Source organism: Peromyscus eremicus, chromosome 15, assembly GCF_949786415.1.
Source record: "Peromyscus eremicus chromosome 15, PerEre_H2_v1, whole genome shotgun sequence".
Lineage (NCBI taxonomy): Eukaryota > Metazoa > Chordata > Mammalia > Rodentia > Cricetidae > Peromyscus > Peromyscus eremicus.
This window is the reverse complement of record NC_081431.1, coordinates 47,065,798-47,089,694: the sequence shown is the minus strand read 5'-3', so window position 1 is coordinate 47,089,694 and position 23,897 is coordinate 47,065,798. Positions and strand designations below refer to the sequence as shown.

Below are 23,897 nucleotides of genomic sequence, written 5' to 3'. Positions count from 1 at the left end.
GGGAACTAGAGCTCCAGCCTTTTCTGTGGCCTTTCCAGACACTTTGTTTCCAGCTTTGGCAGTTTGCCTGATTCGCTCATGTTCCATGTGTAATTTCATTGCACAGAATTTTCACCTTGACTGAGAACATGATGTACCTTGCAAAATGGTGTTGGGTTGGCTCGCCATCTCCCAATTTTAATGTTGACTCCCAATTTTAATGTTAATGGGTCATAATTTAGCTTAACATTTCCCCATATATAAAAGTGTCTTTTGCTGTGAGATTATGAGTGTTTAATCAATAATCATAGAAAGAAAAATGTGTTTTGCTTATAAACACAGGACCATTGATGTCTTCTCTATTTTTCTCCCTTTATAACCTCCATTACTCTTCTAGCACTAAAAAGCTGGCCCGGCTGAAGGAGGCTTGGTGGCCAGTTCCAGCTTGCTGTCTCTATGTTTTGCAATCCCTGTTCCAGCAGTATAGAATTATTATCCAGCTCTGATTGTCAACCAAGAGTCATGGCAAGAGCCTGTCGTGTTTAAGATTCACTCCCTCACAGTTCACTGGACAGTATCCATACCCATGAATAGGATTCTAATTTAATGCCATATTGCTTCTGAAAGCAGAATCATCCATCCTCTTAAGTTAACCCACTTCAAACTTTCAAATAGTGTGTTTTAATTAGGTTACTACATAAATATGGCATTTTCATTTGTCTTTAGTTTGGGTAACTTTTACTACCGAAAGCTAAGCCAACTGTTTACCACTATTTCCTTAATTTCACCATCTCGTAAGCCTTTCCATTCCCTGTTGTTGGTTGTTTTTCACTCTTTTGGTTATTTTGGGGGGCCTGCCACCAAGCTCCAATAAAAATCATCATGCATGGAGGCTTATTCTTATTTGTAAATGCCCGGCTTTAGCTTAGCTTGTTTCTAGCCAGCTTTCCTAAACTGAAATTATCCCATCTACCTTTTGCCTATGGGTTTTTTTTTCCATTTCTTACTTCTGTATAACTTCCTTTCACTCTTACTTCCTGGCTGGCTGTGTGGCAATGTGGTTGGGTGGCTGGTCCCCTAGCATCTGCCTCTCCTTCTTCTGTTGCTCCTTCTCCTTTTCATTCTCTCTGCCTGCCAGTCCCACCTATCCTTTCTCCTGCCTTCCTATTGGACGTTCAGCTCTTTATTAGACCAAAGTAACACAGCTTCACAGAGTTAAAAAAAAATGCAACATACAAGAATGCAACACATCTTTGCATCATTTAACAAATGTTCCATGGCATAAACAAATGTAACACATCTAAAATAATATTCCATAACAATTCCCTGTAACCTCTTCTACATTCATATGACATGCGTGACAACATAGTAGCAATATTAATTTAAAATAAATTGTAAGAATTCAGCAGCATTAATTTAAAAATTCAAACCCTCCTCCCAAAATGCTTTGTACTCAGATCTCAGTAAATTTCTCTTTTCTGGGTTGTTAGCCAGAAACAAAGGAACAAGTGAACTCATAAGAATCTAAGAACCTAAACCTTCAAATGGGCAGTTTCACAAAACTGTTTGCATTTCTTCAAAGAGTAAGATGACAGGAAAAGTCTAAAGGGAGCATCACTGAAAAAAGCCCGAAAGTGTGTAACAATCTAACAAAACACATATGCTCTGTTGGAATCCTTAATGTTAAGAAATAAAAAAAAAATACTCTGTTAGATTATAAAAGACAAATGAATATTAACAAGATTAAGCAATCCTTGCCTATAAACTGCTGTTATTTCTATTGTGACAAAGAAGATGAAGTGTGGTTTCGTAAGTTAAAATGCCCCTTTAACACTAGATGAGATGTTGTCAAGACATCACAGCATTATAAAATAACATGACTTCAAAGATTTGCCCAAAAAGATATACAACTAAAAATGTGGGAAGGGAAGGTAATGTGTATAATGAAATACGTGTGAGTAAAACTATTTAATGAAACTGGCCCCATAAAATAACTCCTATTTGTGTGTGACAATTTCACACAGATGTGTTTTAAAATGAATAAAGATTTAACTAGCATTCCACTCAAATTTTCTTCTTTTTTATTAAGGAATTTTTTATTCATTTTACATGCCAATCAGATTCCCCCTCTTTCTTCCTCCCACCCCTCCAGTCTTCCTTCCCCCAACCGACCTTCCATTCCCTCCTACAAGAAAGTAAGCCTTCCCATGGGGAGTTAGCCACTCAAATTTTCAATAATTATTTATTGTACTAATAATTTAGTAAATAATAAAAAATATAAATATTGCTATATTTAATGCTTTTCATTTATAATGGCACACAATTATTACACAGTTATTTTTACATAAATATTGAATGACAGATACATTTAAATCTTAGAAGGTTATTATTATTAAATAACAGGAAATGGTAGGCTGTAACATGCAATACAACAGTACAGACAAAATGATTTTCAGATTTTGCAAAGAAGTTATGCTGAAAATGTCAACAATATTTTGCTTGAAGAACTTATATATAAGGAGTAATGACGCTACTTTCACAACTGTACCTTAATTTAACTAAATAATTATCTTTTAAATTTTGGATTAACTTACAAGACTTTTCTGACCTTGTACCTAAAGCACTACTTTTACAGTCATGTAGAAAAATTGGAGTTTGTATAATTTAACAGAAATTTGAAAAATGAGGTACTCAAATTCATTAAGCTAAAGAGAATATGATAGAATCAAAAGTCTTTCACATGCAAATATTTTGTGGCTTCAATCTTTTCCTGAATTTCTCTTCAGGTAGCTACTTCATAAATAAAAACTCATATTATCTCATTTGATTTTTGAGTCAGAAAACCTATTAAGAAAGGTAATGCAAATGTGTTCATTTGAAATTGTCTTTAGTCTCTCAAGAATGTTATGTTTACACCAACCGCTGACATTGCAAGAACACTCGAGGACACATTATCCCAGGGTGGGTATCTGTTATGTAGTAGTCATGCTACTTTGAATCTAATTTTCCAAACAAATAGCAGAAAGAACAGCAGGTGTTTTTGTCTAACCCCATTGGTTATGATTAGAGATATTATAAAAGTATGAAAATTGATGTTGACATACCACTTTGAAAGCTAATTTCCATGTGTGTGCGACATGCCACAGCATATCTGGAATTTGTGTATTCCCACTTGCCAGAGCAACACATTATTTGTTAGAGCCTTTTGGTTCCAAGAGCAGATCTTGTCAACTCTAATCAAAGTCCAGCTATTACTGGCAGCTTTTAACTATTTTTACAAAAGGCATACACTTTCAATTAGTATACTTTCATAAGGTACATGGAATTTATTCTGAGGATAAATCTAATGCTGCCAGAATCCATTTTACCACAGAATTTAGACAAAATTACCAAGTACAAGCAGTACTGTGCACAGATTTCGAGAACATCTTCATCTCTTTCATGATTTTACACTACATAGTAGATAGTGAATATAGCCATCTCAGGTAATATGGAGTAAAAATAAGAATAGAATTAATGAATTAAGAAAATTAACTATATAATACTCTGTAATGGTCTTCAAATTGGGAGGTAATTTGATGGATTTCATTCTCAGGGGACTTCTCAGAGAAGCATACATATTTCTACATCTTCCAGCTCTTGACAGTGTACAAGGAAGTCAAATAAAAACAGAAAATGTTGAGAGATAGAATTTCATTCATTCTATTCTACGTGATATCAGAGTTAGGAAATTAATTATTCATTTTTTACTCTATTTTTTGAGATTCTAATATAATTGCACCATTTCTATTATTCCTTCCCTTCTTCCAATTCCTCTTAGACCCTCCTTGCTAATTTCCAATTCATGGTCTCTTCTTCATTATCGGTATTGTATGCATATGTATATATGTTTATACATATATATGTGTGTGTTTATACATATACATTATGAATATATCTATATATCTATATATATATATATATCCTTAAATATAACTTCATCAGTCCGTGCAATATTACTTTTATGTATGTTTTCAGGGCTGACTACTTGACATTGTATGGTCAATTGATGTACTCGTCCCTGGGAAAGACTACATCTCCCATTCACAACTCTTCTCAGTTGCCTATAGTTCTTTGTATAGGGCTGAAACCTCATGGGCTTTTCTTCATGTACTTTGGCATCTCTATTGGTCTGACCCTTGTTCAGTTCATGTTTGGAAATCATGCTGGAGATACATTATGGGTTTAGATTCTGACATTACTAGAAGACATATCTCATTGCAAATTCTTTTATCCTCTGACATTGACAATATTTCTGGCTCCTTTTGCACATGTTCCCTGGGCCTTAGGTGAGGGTGTGTTTTGTTAAATGTTTGTCAGCACTGGGCTCCATAACTGCATTTAGTTTGTGGTTTTATGTAGCAGTCTCCATCCATTGTAAAGACAAGATCCTTGATGAGTTTGATGTGTATACAACTATCTATGGGTATAAGAAGAAATGTTTATGGAGTGTTATAAATACTAAACTAGTATAAGAAATCACCTGTATCCTGTGACAATTCACACCAGTACCACATCCATCACTGACTGACTATACAAGGGATCCACTCCAGCATTTCTGAAGAAAATGCAGGCTTGGAGATTCTTTTCAACTCTATACTAGACAGACGAAAAGGAAAGGTGTTCATAAATATGTTTTCATTATTGTCCAACTTTGGATTTCAATTACATATAAAATAATTCAATTATTTGTAAAATATATATTATATATTATTTTACTAGAACTTTCTTTTTCCCTGTATCTTTTATGAAGTTGATTATGGAAAATGATAAACTCAGACAAAAATGTTATAATAGAAGCATAACAATACTAAATGATAATAACATTCTTTTTTATTTTTTCTTTTTGGTTTTTTGAGACAGGGTTTCTCTGTGTAGCTTTGCGCCTTTCCTGGAACTCACTTGGTAGCCCAGGCTGGCCTCGAACTCACAGAGATCCTCCTGGCTCTGCCTCCCGAGTGCTGGGATTAAAGGCGTGCGCCGCCACCACCGCCCGGCTGATAATAACATTCTTAACATAGCTTTTTATTGTAGATGTAGGTGCATGCTCTACAGGACATGTTATAAGAAGTATTATCTATATGTTTGCTAAATTTTACATGAGAAATATATTGGGGTGCTGACTTTTCTTTTACCTCATCACACTTACTTTGTTCTAAAATTTCCTGCTAACTAAAATCTACTTTTAAACACCATAGTGTTTGGAAAGAGAAAGCAACATAAAGTGGATAGTTGGTAATTGAAGAGTACAGTCTGGGGTTGGAGACAAACAGGAGAAGAAATAGGACGTAATCTTAGGACAAAGTTATATCTATTTGCTGAGAACTGCTTGTACTAAATCAAAGAGAATGCTTTAGAATTCAATACAAGAAAATTAAATGAATTGTATTTATTTATATCTATGAAATATGCTGTTTACAAATTTTAACTACTTCATATATTTTAGTATAATTTATGAAGTTAATGCTATTAACCAAATACTGTTATGAAGAATACAACCATGAATAATTAAGATTAAAAATAGTACTAGAGTCATTGGAATAACCATCTTAGTGAAACTTAGCATAAGTGAGACATTTGTGTAGCTTGATTTGCTTAAGGGTCCCTGGCAGTAGGATCAGGATCCACCCTGGTGCATGAGCTGGCTTTTTGGAGCCCACTATCTGTGGTGGGACACCTCACACAGCCTTGAGGCAGGGGAAGGGGCTTGGACCTGCCTCTACTGAATGTACCAGGCTCTGCTGACTCCACATGGGAGGCTTTACCTTCTTGTAGGAGGGAATGGGGGGGTTGTTTGGGGAGGGGGCCGGAGGAGCAGGAGGTTGGAAGAGGGGAATCTGTGATTGGTATGTAAAATGAATAAACAATTTCTTAATAAAAATATATTTAAATAGAAATTCAATACAGAAAATAAAATAGATTACATTTATTTATATCTATAGTCATTGTAGTTACTGTCTTAGTGAAGCAATCTCTGCAAAAAACCTTTTTTAAAAAAATAACCAATAAGAAAAAGAAACTGGAAAGGTAGCAAGGAGAGTTGGAATCAGTAGCAGTTGTGGATAGGAATTGTATGGAAAGCTTCACTCCTGAAAATGCCAATTAACAAATATGTAGGTGAAAATGAAGGAGTTTTATGGATGCCTGAGAGGGTCCATGAGTAGAAAGCAATAAATGCTAATGTTTGTGGAGAGAAGCAAAGATGTTTCAAAGCAAATGTGCATAAACCAGTGAGAATCAAGCATCACTGGAGTGGAAAAGAAGAGGCTCAGAGCAGTACCAGAAACGGCAACAAAGCATCTTCAGAAGTTGCTCCAAGGTCTCACAGTTTTAACCTGCAAGAGATGATAGGAGTTGAGGTGAAGAGTGCCAGGATCCCATTTGGGTGTTAATGAGGCCCCGGTGTTCATTGAAGGGTTTAACGTAAATATGTACACATACACAGGCAAATGTTTTTCTGAAATACTAGAAAAGAGAAGACTATGCATATTTTCATTTGGGAAGCATCACTAAACTTTTATTAATTGAATTTAAAGTTCCTGTTTCTTAACTTGTAAACATGTATGTCATTTTTAAGTCGATCATGTATCTATTGTCTAGTGTAAAACCAGAATTATAAAGTTTTGGATAAAACTGAAAATGTTCATACTAAAAGGAAATTTAAAAATAATACATTAAAAACCTGCTGGCATAATAAGCAAGAGTTTAGGGGCACGAGAGAAGGCTACACAGTTAAGATCCTTGCTGCTCTTATAGGGATGAAAGAGCAGTTCACAGCACTCATATTGGGTAGGATAACGGTTGCTTATAAATCCAGCACTAGGGTTTCTGATGCCCTCTTCGGGCCTTTACATGGCTCATGTGCATGAACACAGAACATAATGAAAGAATACTCATACCCACAAACACAAAATCAACAATTAAACAGTGTTCTGAAAAAGAAAGAAAGCACTTCCACAGAAATCAGTGATCTATCTTCAAATTACATGGTTTTAAAGTCTGTGAACTAACCAGGACAGGGCCATTTCTAGATCCCAAGTCCATCCACTATCTTGCCAATACATTGGCCACATAGTGTAATGGTGTACCCTGATTTTCATTTTTGACACTAACTGTAAAGGATTTGAGAAATCTAATCTTATTTCTATTCCCCATATTTAAATTACCACATGATTTCACTGAATTTCGAATCATTTTCACCCAACTGATTATTCTATATCGAATGAATTGGTACATTAAAAGGTACTATGAGTGCATCTCCTTAAGAAATTTTAATTCATTAATATATTTCCATGACTATTCCACAATAAGAATGACTAAATGATTTTTTAACTTAACTTGATATTTAAAAGCACAGTATGTCTCTCCTTCGTATATCTGCTCTCAATGAATGATAAAATAATTTAAAGCATTTTATATAAGTGAATGAAGATGTTGAATAGTGGGAGAAGGCTGAGGTGGTAAATTCGTGTAGTGAGAGAAGGAATAGAAAATATTTGGTTTTGTTTTCTTTAATGCTTTTTAAGTTTTATAATGTTCAATGGACAACATTTGTAAATGTTGAAGGTGAACAATATGATGTCTTGATAAATGTGCTGTTACCCAATAATTTTCATAATGATATTAACATGGCTGTCACCTTCCAAGCTGTGCAAAAGAGTTCTACAATGGAAATCTCTTGTAACAGAAAGTCTGTACTCTTTGATAATGCTTTTATGAGGAAAAAAATAATGTTATTTTCTTGTGACATGAAGAGCTGTGCTGTGAATACTGAATTGAATGTTGTGAGTTTGATTTAATCCTTGGTTCTTTCTTGGGAAATATAATGCTTCAGCACAATTCTGAACAAAACAACTTAAAGAATTGATGTATGGTGACATGTTTCTTTCAATTTAGAGGACTGGGAAGAGAGTGTACTTCAGATCATTTACAGAAGTGATATATGTGGGGATAAACTAAAATGATAAGAAAAAACATTTCTTGTAAGGATCCAAATACTGTTAGGAAGACTCCAACTTTAGTTCCCTAGAAGTAGAAAAAACATTGTGGGATTAAATTATTAACTATATACTTACTGCTTTTCTCATTCATCTCTCATAACTCAAAACTGTAAGTAGATTTTTCTAAAGTTTTTACTACAAAAACAAAAATCACCCAGAAATATACAGAAATATAACCCTGCTCATTGTGCAGATAAAAGTCATAATACTATGATATATCATAATAGTCAGTGATTTCTATATCGTATCATTCAAAATCTTGTTATTATCATTATATCTAAAATTAGAATATGTTATTGTGAATCTAAATACACATTTCAGCACTAATGTGCCATTGTATCAAGAATAATGACATTCTACTAATACATTTAGCCAAAGCCAAAAATTGTCATGCTAAATTTAAAACAAACACAAAACAAACAATAAAAAAACATGCATTTAGATACTTTCAGGCTTTAACTCAAGAACTACTGATCATGGAAAAACTTTCAGGTAAACCTAATAACATTTGGAAGTCCTGATTCTTTCCCAAGTTTTAAATAACCAGGAACATTGTTTTGTTAAATATTTCACTCTGTTCAATAAAATATACTCACATATCTCTAGAGGTAATTGGATGTATTTTCTATTCCTTATTTTAATCTTCCTTTTTTGTAAAGATGAGTTCCAAGAATTTTGTGTTTATGTTTTATTTTAAAGTTGCTAAAAACAAGTTTCTCTGCAAAATTTTTTGTTTATTTGTTTTATTTTATTTTACTTAGTCTTAATACACAAATCTCTTCAAGTGAACATGTATCCCACCCCTTATGTATAGAAAGTATCTAAGTTTTAATTTATCAAATAATAATACAATTTACCCCTATATTTTTAATTAATGTGGAATTAAGACACAACCTCCAACCCCTCCCATGCTTTCCTTTTGAATTAATTGCCCTTTTTTATTTTATTCTTTGATTCTTATTCACACATACACAACATTTACAATGTTTATTTGAGTACAAATATGTAAATATAACAGGCTGAGTCCATTTTTGTTGTTTGTGTCTATGTAGCTTTGTGGCTAATGAGATTGCTTTGAGTTTTTCCATTTAAGAGGATGCTAGCTATCATTGGGTTTGGATAACCAATAAGGGAGTTTATCCCTGGGACAGTCAACTTCTCCGGTTCGTAGCAGTCTTTAGCTGCCTGTAGTTTTTTGTCTAGGTCTTGAACCCTGTGAAACTTTCCTCCTTCCATGTTAGCAAGTCTGTTGATGTTGTCATTGTTCCAGTCTGGTTTATTCAATTACGAAGATTATTTCATTACAGACTTCCGGGTATCCTTGCTTTTATACTCTTTCTTATACCACTTTTGCCTTCTAACCTGAGCCATAGATGCAGAGTGTGATGTAGACCTGACCACTGGGGATTGTGTTCCCTGGATCCATTGATCTCTTCACTGTGTTCAGGTGTGTTTTTCTGTGGTGGTCTCCATTTGCTGTAAGAGAACCTTCCTTGAGAATGGGCCATAGCTACAGTCATCTAAGGGCATAAGGACAAGCTTTATAATGTAGTTTAGAACTACATTATAGTTAATGTAGTTCTAGAAAAGTTACAGTAATAGATTCATTTCTAAGGCCCATGATATCACTGGCAAAGGAAAGTTGACTAGATTTCTAGTACCAGAAATGTATTCTCTCTTGTTGAGTGAGCTTTAAATCCACTTAGACAGCTGTTTGTTACCAAAATGTGAGCACCACTTACTTGTATCTATATGGTTATCTGGCCATGTTCATCAGTGTTGGGGTTCATGGGTGTTGCCTTTGGTAAGATTGTTTACTTGCTTCCCTCCCTTGACAGCTGGCATTGTATTTTCTGGAACTGTGGAAACTAGAGCACAGGATTCAACTTTCAAGTTAGATTTAGATGGAATCATCCAAGTCCTGTGCCTTAAGTATGTGGTGTTTTCAGCAATAGGTACTTACTTTCAACCCCTGGGAGACAGCCAAGGTCTGTGTCAATAGTCTCTATTGTTCTGGGAATCATTTACCACAGCAGGACCAACAATAGAAAGGAGGTTTCTCATGCCTGTTACTGGGGAGGGGTGTGGTTATCCTACAGTCTTACAGGTGCACTACCAGCCTAAGTGGCATAACTTTTGAAAGTATAATTTATTTATTATTTCTTCTCCCTTCAGCCACCTTACCCATTTTCTGTCTTGAATTCACAAAGTATTTCCTTATGCCTGAGGTAGCATATGCATTATTAGAGTATATATCAGAAAGCAAAGTGACCAATAGTGTTGATTTCTTTCAGGAAATGCAACAATGCCAGAGTCTCTCACTTAGATTTTTAGTTTACATCAGAGTAGAATCCCATAAGCATCTCTAAGTTTAAAAGAAATTGGAGTAGTAGCTTATTTTTATATAGTAGATTATGCTGAAAAAAAATAAGGTTTTGTTAGCCTTAAAAATAAGCTATTGCTATTGGGTTTGCATATGATTGGGAAGAAAACCCATGCTTGAAACATTATTGAATGGCTGTGTTCTATGTTACTTCTCAGCATTTCATCTGCTAACAAGCAACTGTATTACTCTGATATGTGTATACATAATTCACACACACACACACACACAACATATATGTGAACCTTATAATAAAAATAGGAAGTTAGAATAATGTATATCACTTATATAAGAATACATTTATCATAAAGCCCAAACTCCTCCCTTGTGTTTGGTCACAAAATGTTGCATGTATGCATTTGTCGGGAGCAGGAGTTGTTGTTTGTGTATGTGTGATGTATATACATATGTTTATGTGCAAGTGTAAGTGCTTATGTGTATTTGGAAGCCAGTAGAGGACATTGGGTATCCAAATATATTACCTTCAACCTCATTCCTTTAAGACAGAGCTAACTGAACTTAGAGCAAAGCTAACCACCAGCAAACCTCAGAACTATCCACTATGACTGCATGCTGTATTTTCTCCATCTTTTCATAGGAGGAAAAGACATCAATCAGCAGTCTGTGCTGAGCACTGCGTAGTGCAAACCTGCACAAGCATACAGAGAAATATGCTTTATCATAGCTTTACATAGCCTTGGAGGACTGCTTACGTGGCTCTGGAAACTGGGAAGAATGTGCTTTAGACCTGTGTACATATGAGGTTCTATGTATGAAATGACCTAGGTAGCCCAGAGACTGCAAATTATTGGGGGTTCAAGAACCTAAACTGTTATTTGTGTATTTCACATATTTTTTTCATAGGAGTCTAAGCAATGATTTATATATGGTATACTATTCCTTCCATTCTCAAAAGAGACTTTTTATCAAAAGATAATAAATTAATAGGAAAGGATTAAAAACTTTTAAATAAGAAATAACTTATTTTCAAATAATTTGTAAGTACATTTACTGTGGAGACATTAAATGAAGCCAAGGCTAGAAGGGATATGGATAAACAAGGATTTTCATTCTGACAGCAGAAAAGATTAAGCTCTTGAAGTGACAGAAATTTCTGTCTATCTTTCTGACAGTTGATAAGGGGCTCCCATCTATAATTTCATGGTTTACCCTCCGAGTAAGAGAGAAGAGTCATTCTGAATTCCTGTTTGGTTTGTGTCACTACTGATAGCATCCAGAAAGACTCAGTCTTTTTACCAACAAGATGATATTTTGTTAATGGAAAGTCTTATCACTGCAGTGAAAGAGATGTTCCATATTGTGTAAGTCAGCCTGAAAGCCCAAAGTTAAAAGTTTTATGAATAGATGTGGGATGATCATTTAAACTAATTCATCACTTTCTTATCTCAACTGAGAAATGAGACCAAAGAATAGTAGACACACTGGACTTCTGTCTTCTTACAATATGTACATTTGGTACATATTGATTTTATATGTTAAAATGTAAAATTAAATCAACAGAAAATATCTATTGTCTTTTGTTGACTAGAAAGGTCATATGGAACAGGATGAGTTTACAGCTTGTGACATTAGAATATTGTGAGCAAACTTTTAAAAGATGTAAGTTAAAATTGCTTCAATTATTGTAGCTTTTACGAGCTGAAACATACATGAATGCAAATTAACCCTCTAGATGTCATCTCCAGCACAATAACAGAATTTATAAAAACTTATGGCATTGATGATGTAATTTCAGAGACATCTTTTAGATAGGAATGTGGAAGTTGGTTTTATATATTTTTCACTTTCCTAGTGTCTAATAAATATACAGCAATAATATCTTTATATTAACATTTTAAGATAATCAGTATATAATTTACAATAATTTATAATCAATATCACATGATTTTTAATAATTGTATATTTTAAATCAGATTTGTACCAGCTAGATGAGAAACCGAATTATTGTCATAAGAATTCTAAACAAATGATGGAATCAAAGCAAGATTTTTTTTTTATTTTATTACCTTCCCAATTATAATATTCTGTATCTGAATACATTTACAGTCACTGCAAGTAATTTGTAAGGAACCTGGAATCACTGTCACTATTGTGTAATGGCAACTTTATCTTTGAATGATGCTAAATAGCATTCTCAAATATTTATGTATTAAACTTAAATCTCTTTGAGACCCTGAGTCTGTCACTTCTACTTAGACATAACATTTTATGTATTAATTTTTTATCAATTATTCTGAGTTTACATTTGCTTTTCTAGTTTCTGAATTAAAGGATATGCTGTAATTATTCTAAAATCATTTTTTACATCTGTCTCCTCATATCTTAGAAGTAACAACTCTATCATTCTTTCCAAACCTCTTGTCCACTATCACCCCAGAAACAGACAATAACTTCAGTGAAAACTTTGCAAATATTTTCTTAGAATGTCACATTACCATTCATGTAACATAGAGTTATTATTTGTTATTCATTGTTCAAAATGTCTAAATGAATGAAAAGTGTATACAATCTAGATGTCTTTTACTTGATAAAACTGTAAGTAATGCTTGAAAAGTATTTTACTTTCTTGTGTGGTATCCATCTGAAAGGCTGATTTTCACAGTATTGTGTTGTTAATTGTCAAGAAGTCCTTTGTACTCACTCTTTGTTAACTATAGCATCATGCAAATCTCATTCTGAAGAACGTCTTTACCTCTTAGAGGGAGATACATGATGAGCAGGTAATTAGAACAAATCATGCTAAATACACACACACACACACACACACACACACACACACACACACTGCTCTAAAAGTTGGTACCTTAGGGCAGAGCAATGAGGAGCACAAAAAAGGAAAATGTGATCCTTCCTTCAGGGTCTTTTATGTTTTCTTGAGGAGTGATCTATTTTTTAAGTCACAATGATGAAGTCACTTTACTTATATTGGATATGGGCATTGAGGAGAGGTTTCAATTATTGTCCCAGAGGGATTATGGATAGTTCCATCTCATATGAGAAATTACTATGATTTATGTAAGTGGAATATCTTCTTATACATTTAAAGTAAAATTTATCTGAAAATATTGACCAGACTTCTTAGGGTCAGGAAATAGTGAATTGAATGTTATTAGAGAAGATCCAGAGAACAGGCTGAAGAAATAAAGTGCCACCTTATCCGAAAAGACTTTGTGACACCACGCCTCCAATTTAGTCACTATTTTAAAAGGGAAATAACTATATCATCATAAATAAAAAGCCTTCTCTGTTGATGCATAGGGGTTAGATAGTGAAAGAGACACAGACAAGGCACAAACAGAAAGAATAGTTATGTAGACAGAATGGTAAGACTGGATGATTCTGAAATGCTTAAAATTGATAATTTTCAATGGGCCAACTTATTACAGATTGTATTGATCATTTCAACAGAGGTGGAGAATATATATATATATATATATATATATATATATATATATATGAAAGTATGAAACAGAATTATTAGAGAGTGTTATGATTTTGAAATGACAATGACTAATGTATTAGAACTATTTGCATCTGGTAGGGATGAGGAAACAAGTTTTATGGGTTCAGAGTAGATATCAGGCATTCACTTTAGCCTATGTTTAATAGTGTTCATGAGGCCTTCATTTGAAGAAAATGCCTTAAAGGGCCATTTCGCATATGGGTTAATTTTTTTAAAAAATTAGCCTAAGCCTATTTGGGAAGTTATGAATAGAGAAAGTAGCACTAAAGCCATAAAGATAGGCATGGTTTAGCTTTAAATTTGGCACAAGGGAGGAAAAATTTTAGGTGTGTAATTTGGATACAGTGAACTATGTTCTCATTATACTCCATAATAGAACGGTCCAGAAAACATTGAGGTGTTCATTAGGAATAGGTAAACATTCTGTTTTTTCTGTGCTTGGATATTATTTGTCCTTGCAATTCAAAATTAACGGCTACGTGTGCTACTCTAATTTATTTCTGTTGCTGTGATAAAACATCCTGAACATAAAAGCAAGAAGAGGGGAAAGGATTTATTTGATTTAAATTGCAGGTCATAACCCATCACAAAAGAAGATCGGGACAGGAATAGAAGTAGAAATGAGGGAGGGAGGTTTTTAACTGGTCCGCTAACTTTATTATATAGCCCACTAAAGCAGGGAATAGTGTCTCCCACAATGGACTGCCCCGCCCTACTACCATTCTTGTCAATCATCCATCAAGACAAACCCTCAGAAACATATCACAACGATATATATATATATATCTTCTGGTACTGTGCATATCAGTCAATAAGGGTGAAACATAATTGAACACTAGATTAATTTCTCCATATGCAATGCCATCTGTTATGTTGTCTTACAGTCAGGTTGTGAAGTGTAACCAATAGCATTCACAATAACCTGTATTGTTTGTGGGAGACCATGAGACCCCTTTGTCCAATAACTCAAAAAAAATGTGTAGCTCTTTCCTTGCACTAGGGTTTTTATTTGATAGCATGATATCTAACTGAGGCACTGTTTTTCTCATTATACGGTAACTATTTAAATTCCATTTATGTATGTATATATACTTAGGAAACTTTAAGACATATTTCATTGGAAAAAATTGTAGTATTTATTAGTCTCTTCTGTGTCAATCTAAGAATATTTACTTTTTTGAACCTAAAATCATTTTAATTGCTTTTTAGGAATTTTTTTATTCATTTTTACATACCAATTACAGATTCCCCTGTCTTCCCTCCTCTTGCCCCTCCAGCTTCCTCCGCAGCCCATCCCCTTTAAAAATAAGTTAAATGGAAGTACTATCAATTTCTCTCTCTCTCTCTCTCTCTCTCTCTCTCTCTCTCTCTCTCTCTCTCTCTCTTTCTCTCTCTCTCTTTCTTCTTAGTGACATGGGCCGGTAAAAAGTGATGACAGTGAGAAATGTACACGGTGTTCTTTGCCTTAAATATCTATGTTCTTTAAAATTGTTGCTTGATGAGAATCAAAGTGAAGAAAATTAAGTGGGAAGAATTCCAATTAAAATTCTCTTACTTTTATATACTTAAGGTAATTCTTGATGGACAGGAATAGTTTTCTATTATCTAACTTTTTTTTTTTTTTTTGGTTTTTCAAGACAGGGTTTCTCTGTGTAGTTTTGGTGCCTGACCTGGATCTCACTCTATAGAGAGGGCTGGCCTCGAACTCACAGAGATCCACCTGGCTCTGCCTCCCAAGTGTTGGGATTAAAGGCATGTGCCACCACTGCCTGGCCTATTATCTATCTTTTGAAACAAAATAGTTACACCTCAGATGGAGAGGTGTAGCTACACATATTGCACTTGGGAATTGAAAAGGGAGACTACTTCAGGCTCTCTAGGAATGCTTATTTAAATGAAGCTACATGAAGAAAGGAACATCCAATACTAAAGACAGTCCTTGGGAAGAAGCCCTGGTTCTTCAACTTTTGTCTGTAAATTTATGACAGAATATGTACAGCCAGGTGGATTCCAACATTACCAATCATACCAGCACCACATCTCTTGTTCTATTTTAGAGTAATATGAGATTTTATTTTTCTTAAGGCATTGTGAGTCCTACTCAAATTTGGTTTGTGTCAACTTGAAATAAGCCAGATTCATTTGAGAAGAGAGAACCTCAGTTGAAAAAATATTTTACTAGATTAGCCCGAGAGAAGGCTTGAGGAGCATTTTCTTGATTGATGATATGAGTAGATTCAGCTCACTGTGAGTATTGCCATCTCAGGACTGGTTGACCTGGGTACTATGAGAAAGATGGATGAGCAAGCTATGAGGAACAAGTCAGTAAGCAGCTCTCACCCATGGTCTCTGCATCAACTTCTCACTCCAGGTTCCTGCCTTGAGTACACCATTGTATGCAACTGCAAGGTAGAAGATTTTCCTAGTACGTGTCTCTGTGTCTCTGCCTCTGTCTTCTCCTTCTCTTCTCTCTCTCTCTCTCTCTCTCTCTCTCTCTCTCTCTCTCTCTCTCTATCTATCTCTATCTCTATCACACACACATACACACACACACACACACACACACACACACACACACACACACACGCGTCTATTTTATCTTACTACTTAGTAAAAACTAGCCACATCTCTTTAGGAGGCATTTGAACAACTTTGCCCAAGTCTCTGTTCTTCTTTGCATTCATCATCAGGATGAGATAGAAGTCTGCTTGTCCAGAAGTTACAGCCTCTTACTTAATTACCAGTTCCTAGACTGAAAGATTTGTTCCATGTTCAAAAATGTGGATAGGGGCCACATTTCACTTTCTCTCCAAACAATTCTTAAGCAATAATACAGCACCAAAAGATGGTAGTGATTTGACATGACCCATTCCCTTTTTTTAACCTTTAAATTTTCAAGCCTATAGGAAATAAGAAAAGACATATTAGTAAGAAATAAAGAAATTATCTCATGCAGTTCATGTTCATAGTCCTATTATTATATTTTCTGTTCTCTCAATTGAACCTAGGGATTAATGTGTGTTAGGCAAGTAATCTACCACTGACCTATATTCTCAGACCTATTTATGAAATTACTTTGTGAAAAAAAAAAAAAAACTAAGTACCTGAGCTAGAATTTAACTCACTTTACAGCCAAGGATGACCTTCAACTTCATTTCCAGATCCTTTGCCTAAGAGTAACTGTGATTGTAGTCCAGCACCACCTGCCTTAGCTTAGTGAGGACTCTTTTTCAACTAATGTACAGATTTTAACCTGATATGAGATTTTCATTGTACTGAGAAATGCTCAGAAGGTATTTTCTGGTGAACAGCAAAATGGTATTTATTCTAATATAATTCAGTTTACCTCTTTCTTATCTTGCAAAGAACTGTAAACACATGTCAAATCAAATAAACAAAAGAATAGATTGTCCCATTTTTTTTTTCAAATGTCTCTTTGTCCTACAGTACATGCTTGGTTGTGTTTCTAGGTTGTCACATTCAATTTCTATATGTTGGTTATTTTAAATTTTGGGGGGCTTTTTCTATGCATTAACACATTTTTTTTCTTGTTGGTAAAATTGTATATTAAGCCTATATTTCTGGTAAGGTGTTTTTCCCCTTACTTTCCTTGATTATGATTATAGTTCTTATTGTTTTCATTTGAATATTCATTTATAATTTATATTTCCTAGACTTTTTAAGAGTGCTAATGCTTTAATCCAGTCAATAGAGAGTGGTAAGCAAAGTGGTCTACCACGGATCTACATTCTCATCCTCTGCAGAAACTTTAGGTTTAGATATTAAGAATTTTGTTTAGATTTCAAAGAATATCCATAGTGATATACAAAGGTCTTGTTATAGACAAATCGATATATCCATAAACCTAAATCATATCCAAATATTTATGATTTTATTGCTCCAGGAATTCTCTCATGCCTACTTACAAAATCCTTCTGCAACATGCCTTGTATGAGTAGATTTGATTTTGTCTCCAGAACTTTGATTAGAGAGTACTGTATTGAATAAACTGTGTTATGTTTTAATTTATTCATGTAGCTTAATTTCTCATATTCACTCATTACAGCCTGTCAGTATCTTCTATTTGTAATCTCTTAATATATCTGAAAAGTATCTTATATTTAATACTGAAAAGTATTTAATATTAAAAAAGAATTTTATATTTAAAACTTCATTTAAAAAAATTTCTCATGTTTTCACATTTGGGTACAAAATACAGATGAAATAAAATACAGAATACGTGAGAAAGGCTCCATGAATGTTGCCCTCGGGTCACAGTAGCGTCTTCAACACTGTCTCTGTCTGTCTCTTTGTCTCTGTCTGTCCCTGTCCCTGCTTCCCTCACGCCCACCTCCCCCCACCATCCTCTCTGTAAAACTCGCTGAGTACAGGATAGTTTGAAAATGAAATTTCCTTTTCTCAGAGTGTAAAATCATCTCCAAGAGCAAAACCGTTGTGTGTCAAGTGTCAGCTTGAGCCCCAGGCGACAGTGCCAAGGCCGTGATGTCCAGAGCAGAGGCGTGAGGAAAGTAGGAGTGACAGAGTATTTCCTGGCTGGGTCTCTGTGTGACTGAGCTAACAATCAGCTTATGATTGTTTAAATGGCTGTGGGTGTTTAATCCCCAGAATTTATATTTAGTTTAAGGTATTAAGGTCTAAGAAGGACAAATCTATGAAAGCAAAAATGAAATGGCCTTCCCAAAAGAGTAATCCTTAGTTTCAAAGAGATCCGGAAATTACATTGTTTAGGTTTAAAAATTTAGATACACGTTGCACAGATTTGGAAAGCAATAAAGGATTAGAAGGCTGGAATAAAGAACCTTTGAAATAAGATTATTAGTGCTCAGAGAGGATTTAACCATGAGAGGAGGTAATTGTTTCTGTATCAACACATGTTCTAATACCTCAGTGAAAATTGTTAGCATCTACAACCTACGCTCAGAATTGCACAAACTTTTGAGGGATTTGGAAACGTCACATGGAGACAGCATGCACTTTGAGGTAAAGTCTCAGTGAACGAAAGAATGCCTAGTGTGATGAAATTTAAATGTAGGGATGCTGTGTAATATAAATCATGGAGACATGAATTGTTAAAGAGAAATGAAATGCTCATTTTCTGGGGGAAATTCAGTTATAATAAAGAAACTGCCTACAATGGCATTTTTTTTAAGTTGCAGTAGTAACAGCAGTGATGATCACAGAAATAAGATTTTTCATTTCTTTCCTATTAATTCTATATGTACTATATCTCTTCACATGGAATGTACTTTGATTCTTAACACAACTTTCTGACATACTTTAGTCTTATTTTTCTGTATGAGGTAAGTAAAGTAGCATTCAGAGTTGATAATTGATCCCTAAGAAAAACGTTCTTATGAAAACTTCCTACATTTTGCCTGAGAATCAAATCACTATATCACATATAAAAAATTATTGTATGTGTCTTTAATGTTGTCTTGTATGTAAATAAATGGCTATTTTCCTATGGTCATTAGTTAGGCATTTTTCCTTTCTATAATATTGAATATTTTCAATATTCATTTTTAAAATAGTATTTTTATAATCTTAAAAACAAAATAATTTAAAATATATTTATATTTCTTTTTATGAGTTTATCTTCATGTTGATGGTTATCAGATATATGCCATTAAGTTATTAAAATGTATAGGCTAGAACTTTTCAATTATTAAACTGTACTAAATCTTTACAAATTACCTTGATAATTTTTTTTTACTATTATTTATTAGTGGATGCAATGCGACTGGTCCATTGTATGAGGTTTTCATGAAACAGTATATTTATAGTGGTGGAACAACACAGAATTTATTTACTAAGCTAAGCTTTAGTATTTGCCTTGTGGCAAAAGATTTATCTTCCCAAGTTAGAGTAATGCATAATTTGTCAATGATTTAAGAGTCTCTGAGTCTTAACAATATTTTTATGCCTAAATAGATTTGAGATTAACTTGGGAAGGTACTTTCCTCCTTGTAATACTATTCCTTCAAATTTTAGGGAAATTTTGATTACAAGGCAAACTCTCTCCCTGATGGGGCAGGAAATCCATCTCCTTTACACTATTCATGTACTTAAGTACTGATTGCTTTGATTCTTTTTCTTTTTTCCCAAGTTTGTTTCCAAGCCTCTTTCTTCTGCTTTTCACAATCCATAGTTTCTTTCCTATGATCTGATTCTTTATCTTCCATTCCTTCCTCCCAATCTTTTCTCCCATCATTTCATCCTCTCTTTATTCTATGAACTGCTTTTAATTAAATGTCAAGACCAATGGCAAGCCCTTGATTAAAAGCAGCTGACCATCTGCAGACTATCCTGTTTTCCACCAAGATGGTAGGAAAACGACATAGTTGTTAGTCTGGTAAATCTTAGTTTATCTGAGCGAAGGTTCTGTGTGTGTGAACGTGGTGATGTGTGAATATGCATCAATGATCTGTGTGCGAATGTGTGTATGTATGAATTTGCATAAATAAAGGACAGTATTATTGTATTTGCTTAAAATTTTGTCAAAAAATATGAAAACATAATCTAATGTGGAATTTTGAAGATATTTTATTCAAAACCTTTGTAAAGTTCCAAAATTATGTAACAAACTAAATTTTAGTCTTTTGGGGAAAAACGATGTGAACTTTTGAGTACATGTAAAAAATCCACTAGGCAATGTTGAAACGTGCTGACTACTCAACTTTGACAGCTGCTTTCACTGAGAATAAAGAAAAGAAAGATTATCGAATTTCTTTTTCGTTGAAAAATTCCCCGTGAAGTACAGCCAAGTGGTCAAAGGGTGATTAATGAGGGGAGTGGACTAGAGGCTGTGTGGCAAAGCTCCCCTTGCTGCCTCTCCATAGTGGGTGCAGGGTTTGACTGAATGGTGAACTGTCAGTTTTCACATGACAAGCAGAAAAGCAAGAAAATGAACATGCTCTTTCATCATTACTTCTGTGAAAACAAGAACCATCTAAATGCTGGGTCAAAATCTGAAAAGCTAAGAAAATAATTGCTTTCTCTCAGTGTTCTAACAATTCTTTCTACGGTTCCCTACTATTGTGATCTCAGCCTTTAGCTTTAGCCTTTATTTGTCTTTATGATCTCAAAACATAATTAGAGTTTACAGTGAGAGATGGGTTTGCACTAAGGACTCATGCTTTGGTTGTAGGGAAGAATCTGATCTTCAATTCAGATGGACTAAGAATTTTATATACGTTATGTTAGGGAGACATGTACAGAACTAAATACGCAATTAGAGCATAGAGGAAGGAAAAAGGAAAGTAAGAGGGGAGAGGGAGAAAAGAGAGAGAGAGAGAGAGAGAGAGAGAGAGAGAGAGAGAGAGAGAGAGAGAGAGAGGAAGAAGAAGAGGAAGAAGGAGAAGAAGAAGAAGAGGAGGAGGAAGTAAAGACAAAGAAGGGAAGAGACTATCTATCTAGTAAATAATGAAAATAAATTGAATGGCTCACAGTTCTAGATCTGGGAATCCAAGACCCATGAACAGAACTAAATACGAAATTAGAGCATAGAGGAAGGAAATAATAACTAATGATGAAATTGCTGTTGTTATTATTGCTGCTGCAGCTGGTGGTGATGCTGGTGCCAAGAGGCAACATGGAGGTTGAACCTGGTCTTTTATAAGGAATTTACTCTCAGTGACAATGGAATAAACTCCTTAATGCGCATGTTACTCCCATGACATAATGACTTCTCATAGGATTCATTGTCCAACATCCATACTTTATACCATGTTTCAAACAATCTAATCTGGATTTGGTGTGAGTAATAATAAAGAGAAAATTGTTTGGTTTCAATTATTTTTCTTTTTTCGTGTGTGTGTGTGTGTGTGTGTGTGTGTGTGTGTGTGTGTGTGTGTGATGGATCTTTATTTCATATTGTTACTGTTTGTAGACTGGAAAAAAAAGTGCAGGGAGTAGAGAGATGGGATTTACTTTATGGCAGTACAAATACACACAAACACACACACACACACACACACACACACACACACACCACACTCATACAGAATCAAAGTATTTATTTAGATTTGCTTTTTTTTTTATATTTCTAGAACCTCAACGTACTGGCTCACTCGCATCCAGTCTTTTCTCTACTGCAATGAGAACGGCCTCCTGGGCAGCTTCTCTGAGGAGACGCACTCCTGCACCTGTCCCAACGACCAGGTAGTGTGCACAGCCTTTCTGCCCTGCACTGTGGGCGATGCCTCTGCCTGCCTGACCTGTGCACCTGACAACCGTACCCGCTGCGGCACCTGCAACACGGGCTACATGCTGAGCCAGGGACTCTGCAAGCCTGAGGTCGCCGAGTCAACTGATCACTACATTGGCTTTGAGACTGACCTGCAAGACCTAGAGATGAAATACCTGTTGCAGAAAACCGACCGACGAATAGAAGTCCATGCCATCTTTATCAGCAATGACATGCGCCTCAACAGCTGGTTTGATCCTTCCTGGAGAAAGCGGATGCTCCTGACCTTGAAGAGTAACAAGTACAAGTCCAGTCTGGTCCACATGATCTTGGGTCTCTCTTTACAGATTTGCTTAACTAAAAATAGCACGTTGGAGCCAGTGCTGGCGGTTTACATCAATCCCTTCGGAGGCAGCCATTCCGAGAGCTGGTTTATGCCTGTGAGTGAAAGCAGCTTTCCAGACTGGGAGCGGACTAAGCTGGACCTCCCACTACAGTGCTATAATTGGACACTGACTCTGGGAAACAAATGGAAGACATTTTTTGAGACAGTACACATCTACCTGAGGAGTCGCATCAAGGCGAATGGCCCCAACAGCAATGAGAGCATTTACTATGAGCCTTTGGAGTTTATTGATCCATCCCGGAACCTGGGCTACATGAAAATCAACAACATCCAAGTGTTTGGATACAGCATGCACTTTGACCCTGAAGCTATCCGGGACCTGATTTTGCAGCTGGACTACCCCTACACTCAGGGATCCCAGGACTCGGCACTTTTGCAGCTACTAGAGATAAGAGACCGTGTAAATAAACTCTCCCCACCTGGTCAGCGCCGTCTAGATCTTTTCTCTTGCTTGCTTCGTCATAGACTAAAGCTGTCTACTAGTGAGGTGGTGAGAATTCAATCTGCTCTGCAGGCATTTAATGCCAAATTACCAAACACAGTGGATTATGACACAACCAAATTATGTAGTTAACCATATGTCAAGCACAACCCAAAACCTTGAAGGAGTTTTTACAGTGCTTTTGTGGAACAGTTTATGTTTGGAAAAGTAAATTTAAATTGTCTTTTCAATATCTGTCTTATATCAGTCAATAACGTTGGATGGCAATTTACACACATGAACTTGCTGACAGTGAATATATTATACTACAGTTTTGGTTTATGAATGAAATAAATACTGACACCAGTCTAGAAGACATTCTACTTTTTACAATAAATTTCATTTGTAATTTTATATGTTCCGTGGCAATGCTTTTGTGCATTACATCCTCTAGAGGGAACATAAAAAGATACCAATAAAATTTTGTAGCTGAACAGTTATTAACAAGAAGTGCTGTGGGATTCATTTTTTTTTCCAAGAAATGAGTTCTATTTCGATATAATTCGTAGGAACCTGGGGAAAATTCTCCAGAACCTTTTAATGGAAAGAGTTCAAGTTTCCTTCAGATCATCTTTTCTGAAAAACCCAAGTAGGGGGACTTCTTGCATTCAGTTCCTTTCTCCTGGTGAAGAACAGAATGGCTGAAGGGTGTTTTTTAGCTTCATTCAGAAACTAAAATGAGAAACAATCATCATTAAAATTGTCATACACACTAATTTATATATAAATATCAATCTATTTCAGCAAACATATATCAAAATTAGATGACTATAAGCCAAAGTACAAAGAGCATAAACTGGTAACCTTATCAACCCTCTTTATCAGTCATTCCACTTCTAGTAACCAGTCACCAAAATTCTGTATAATAATTTAAAAGAATGAAAAGCTACATCTTACCAATGTCCATAAGATAACACTT

General features: G+C 35.0%; 1 protein-coding gene across 1 annotated transcript in view; it reads left to right on the top strand.

Moving 5' to 3' along the window:
• The window catches only part of Brinp3 (BMP/retinoic acid inducible neural specific 3), a 113,656-nt gene extending 90,388 nt beyond the window's left edge, over positions 1-23,268 (top strand). The window contains exon 3 of the mRNA XM_059280602.1: positions 21,955-23,268. Within this exon, the coding sequence (XP_059136585.1) occupies positions 21,955-23,071 (1,117 nt within the window). The 3' untranslated portion in view covers positions 23,072-23,268. The remainder of the gene's footprint in view (positions 1-21,954) is intronic.
• Positions 23,269-23,897: the final 629 nt, after the last annotated feature.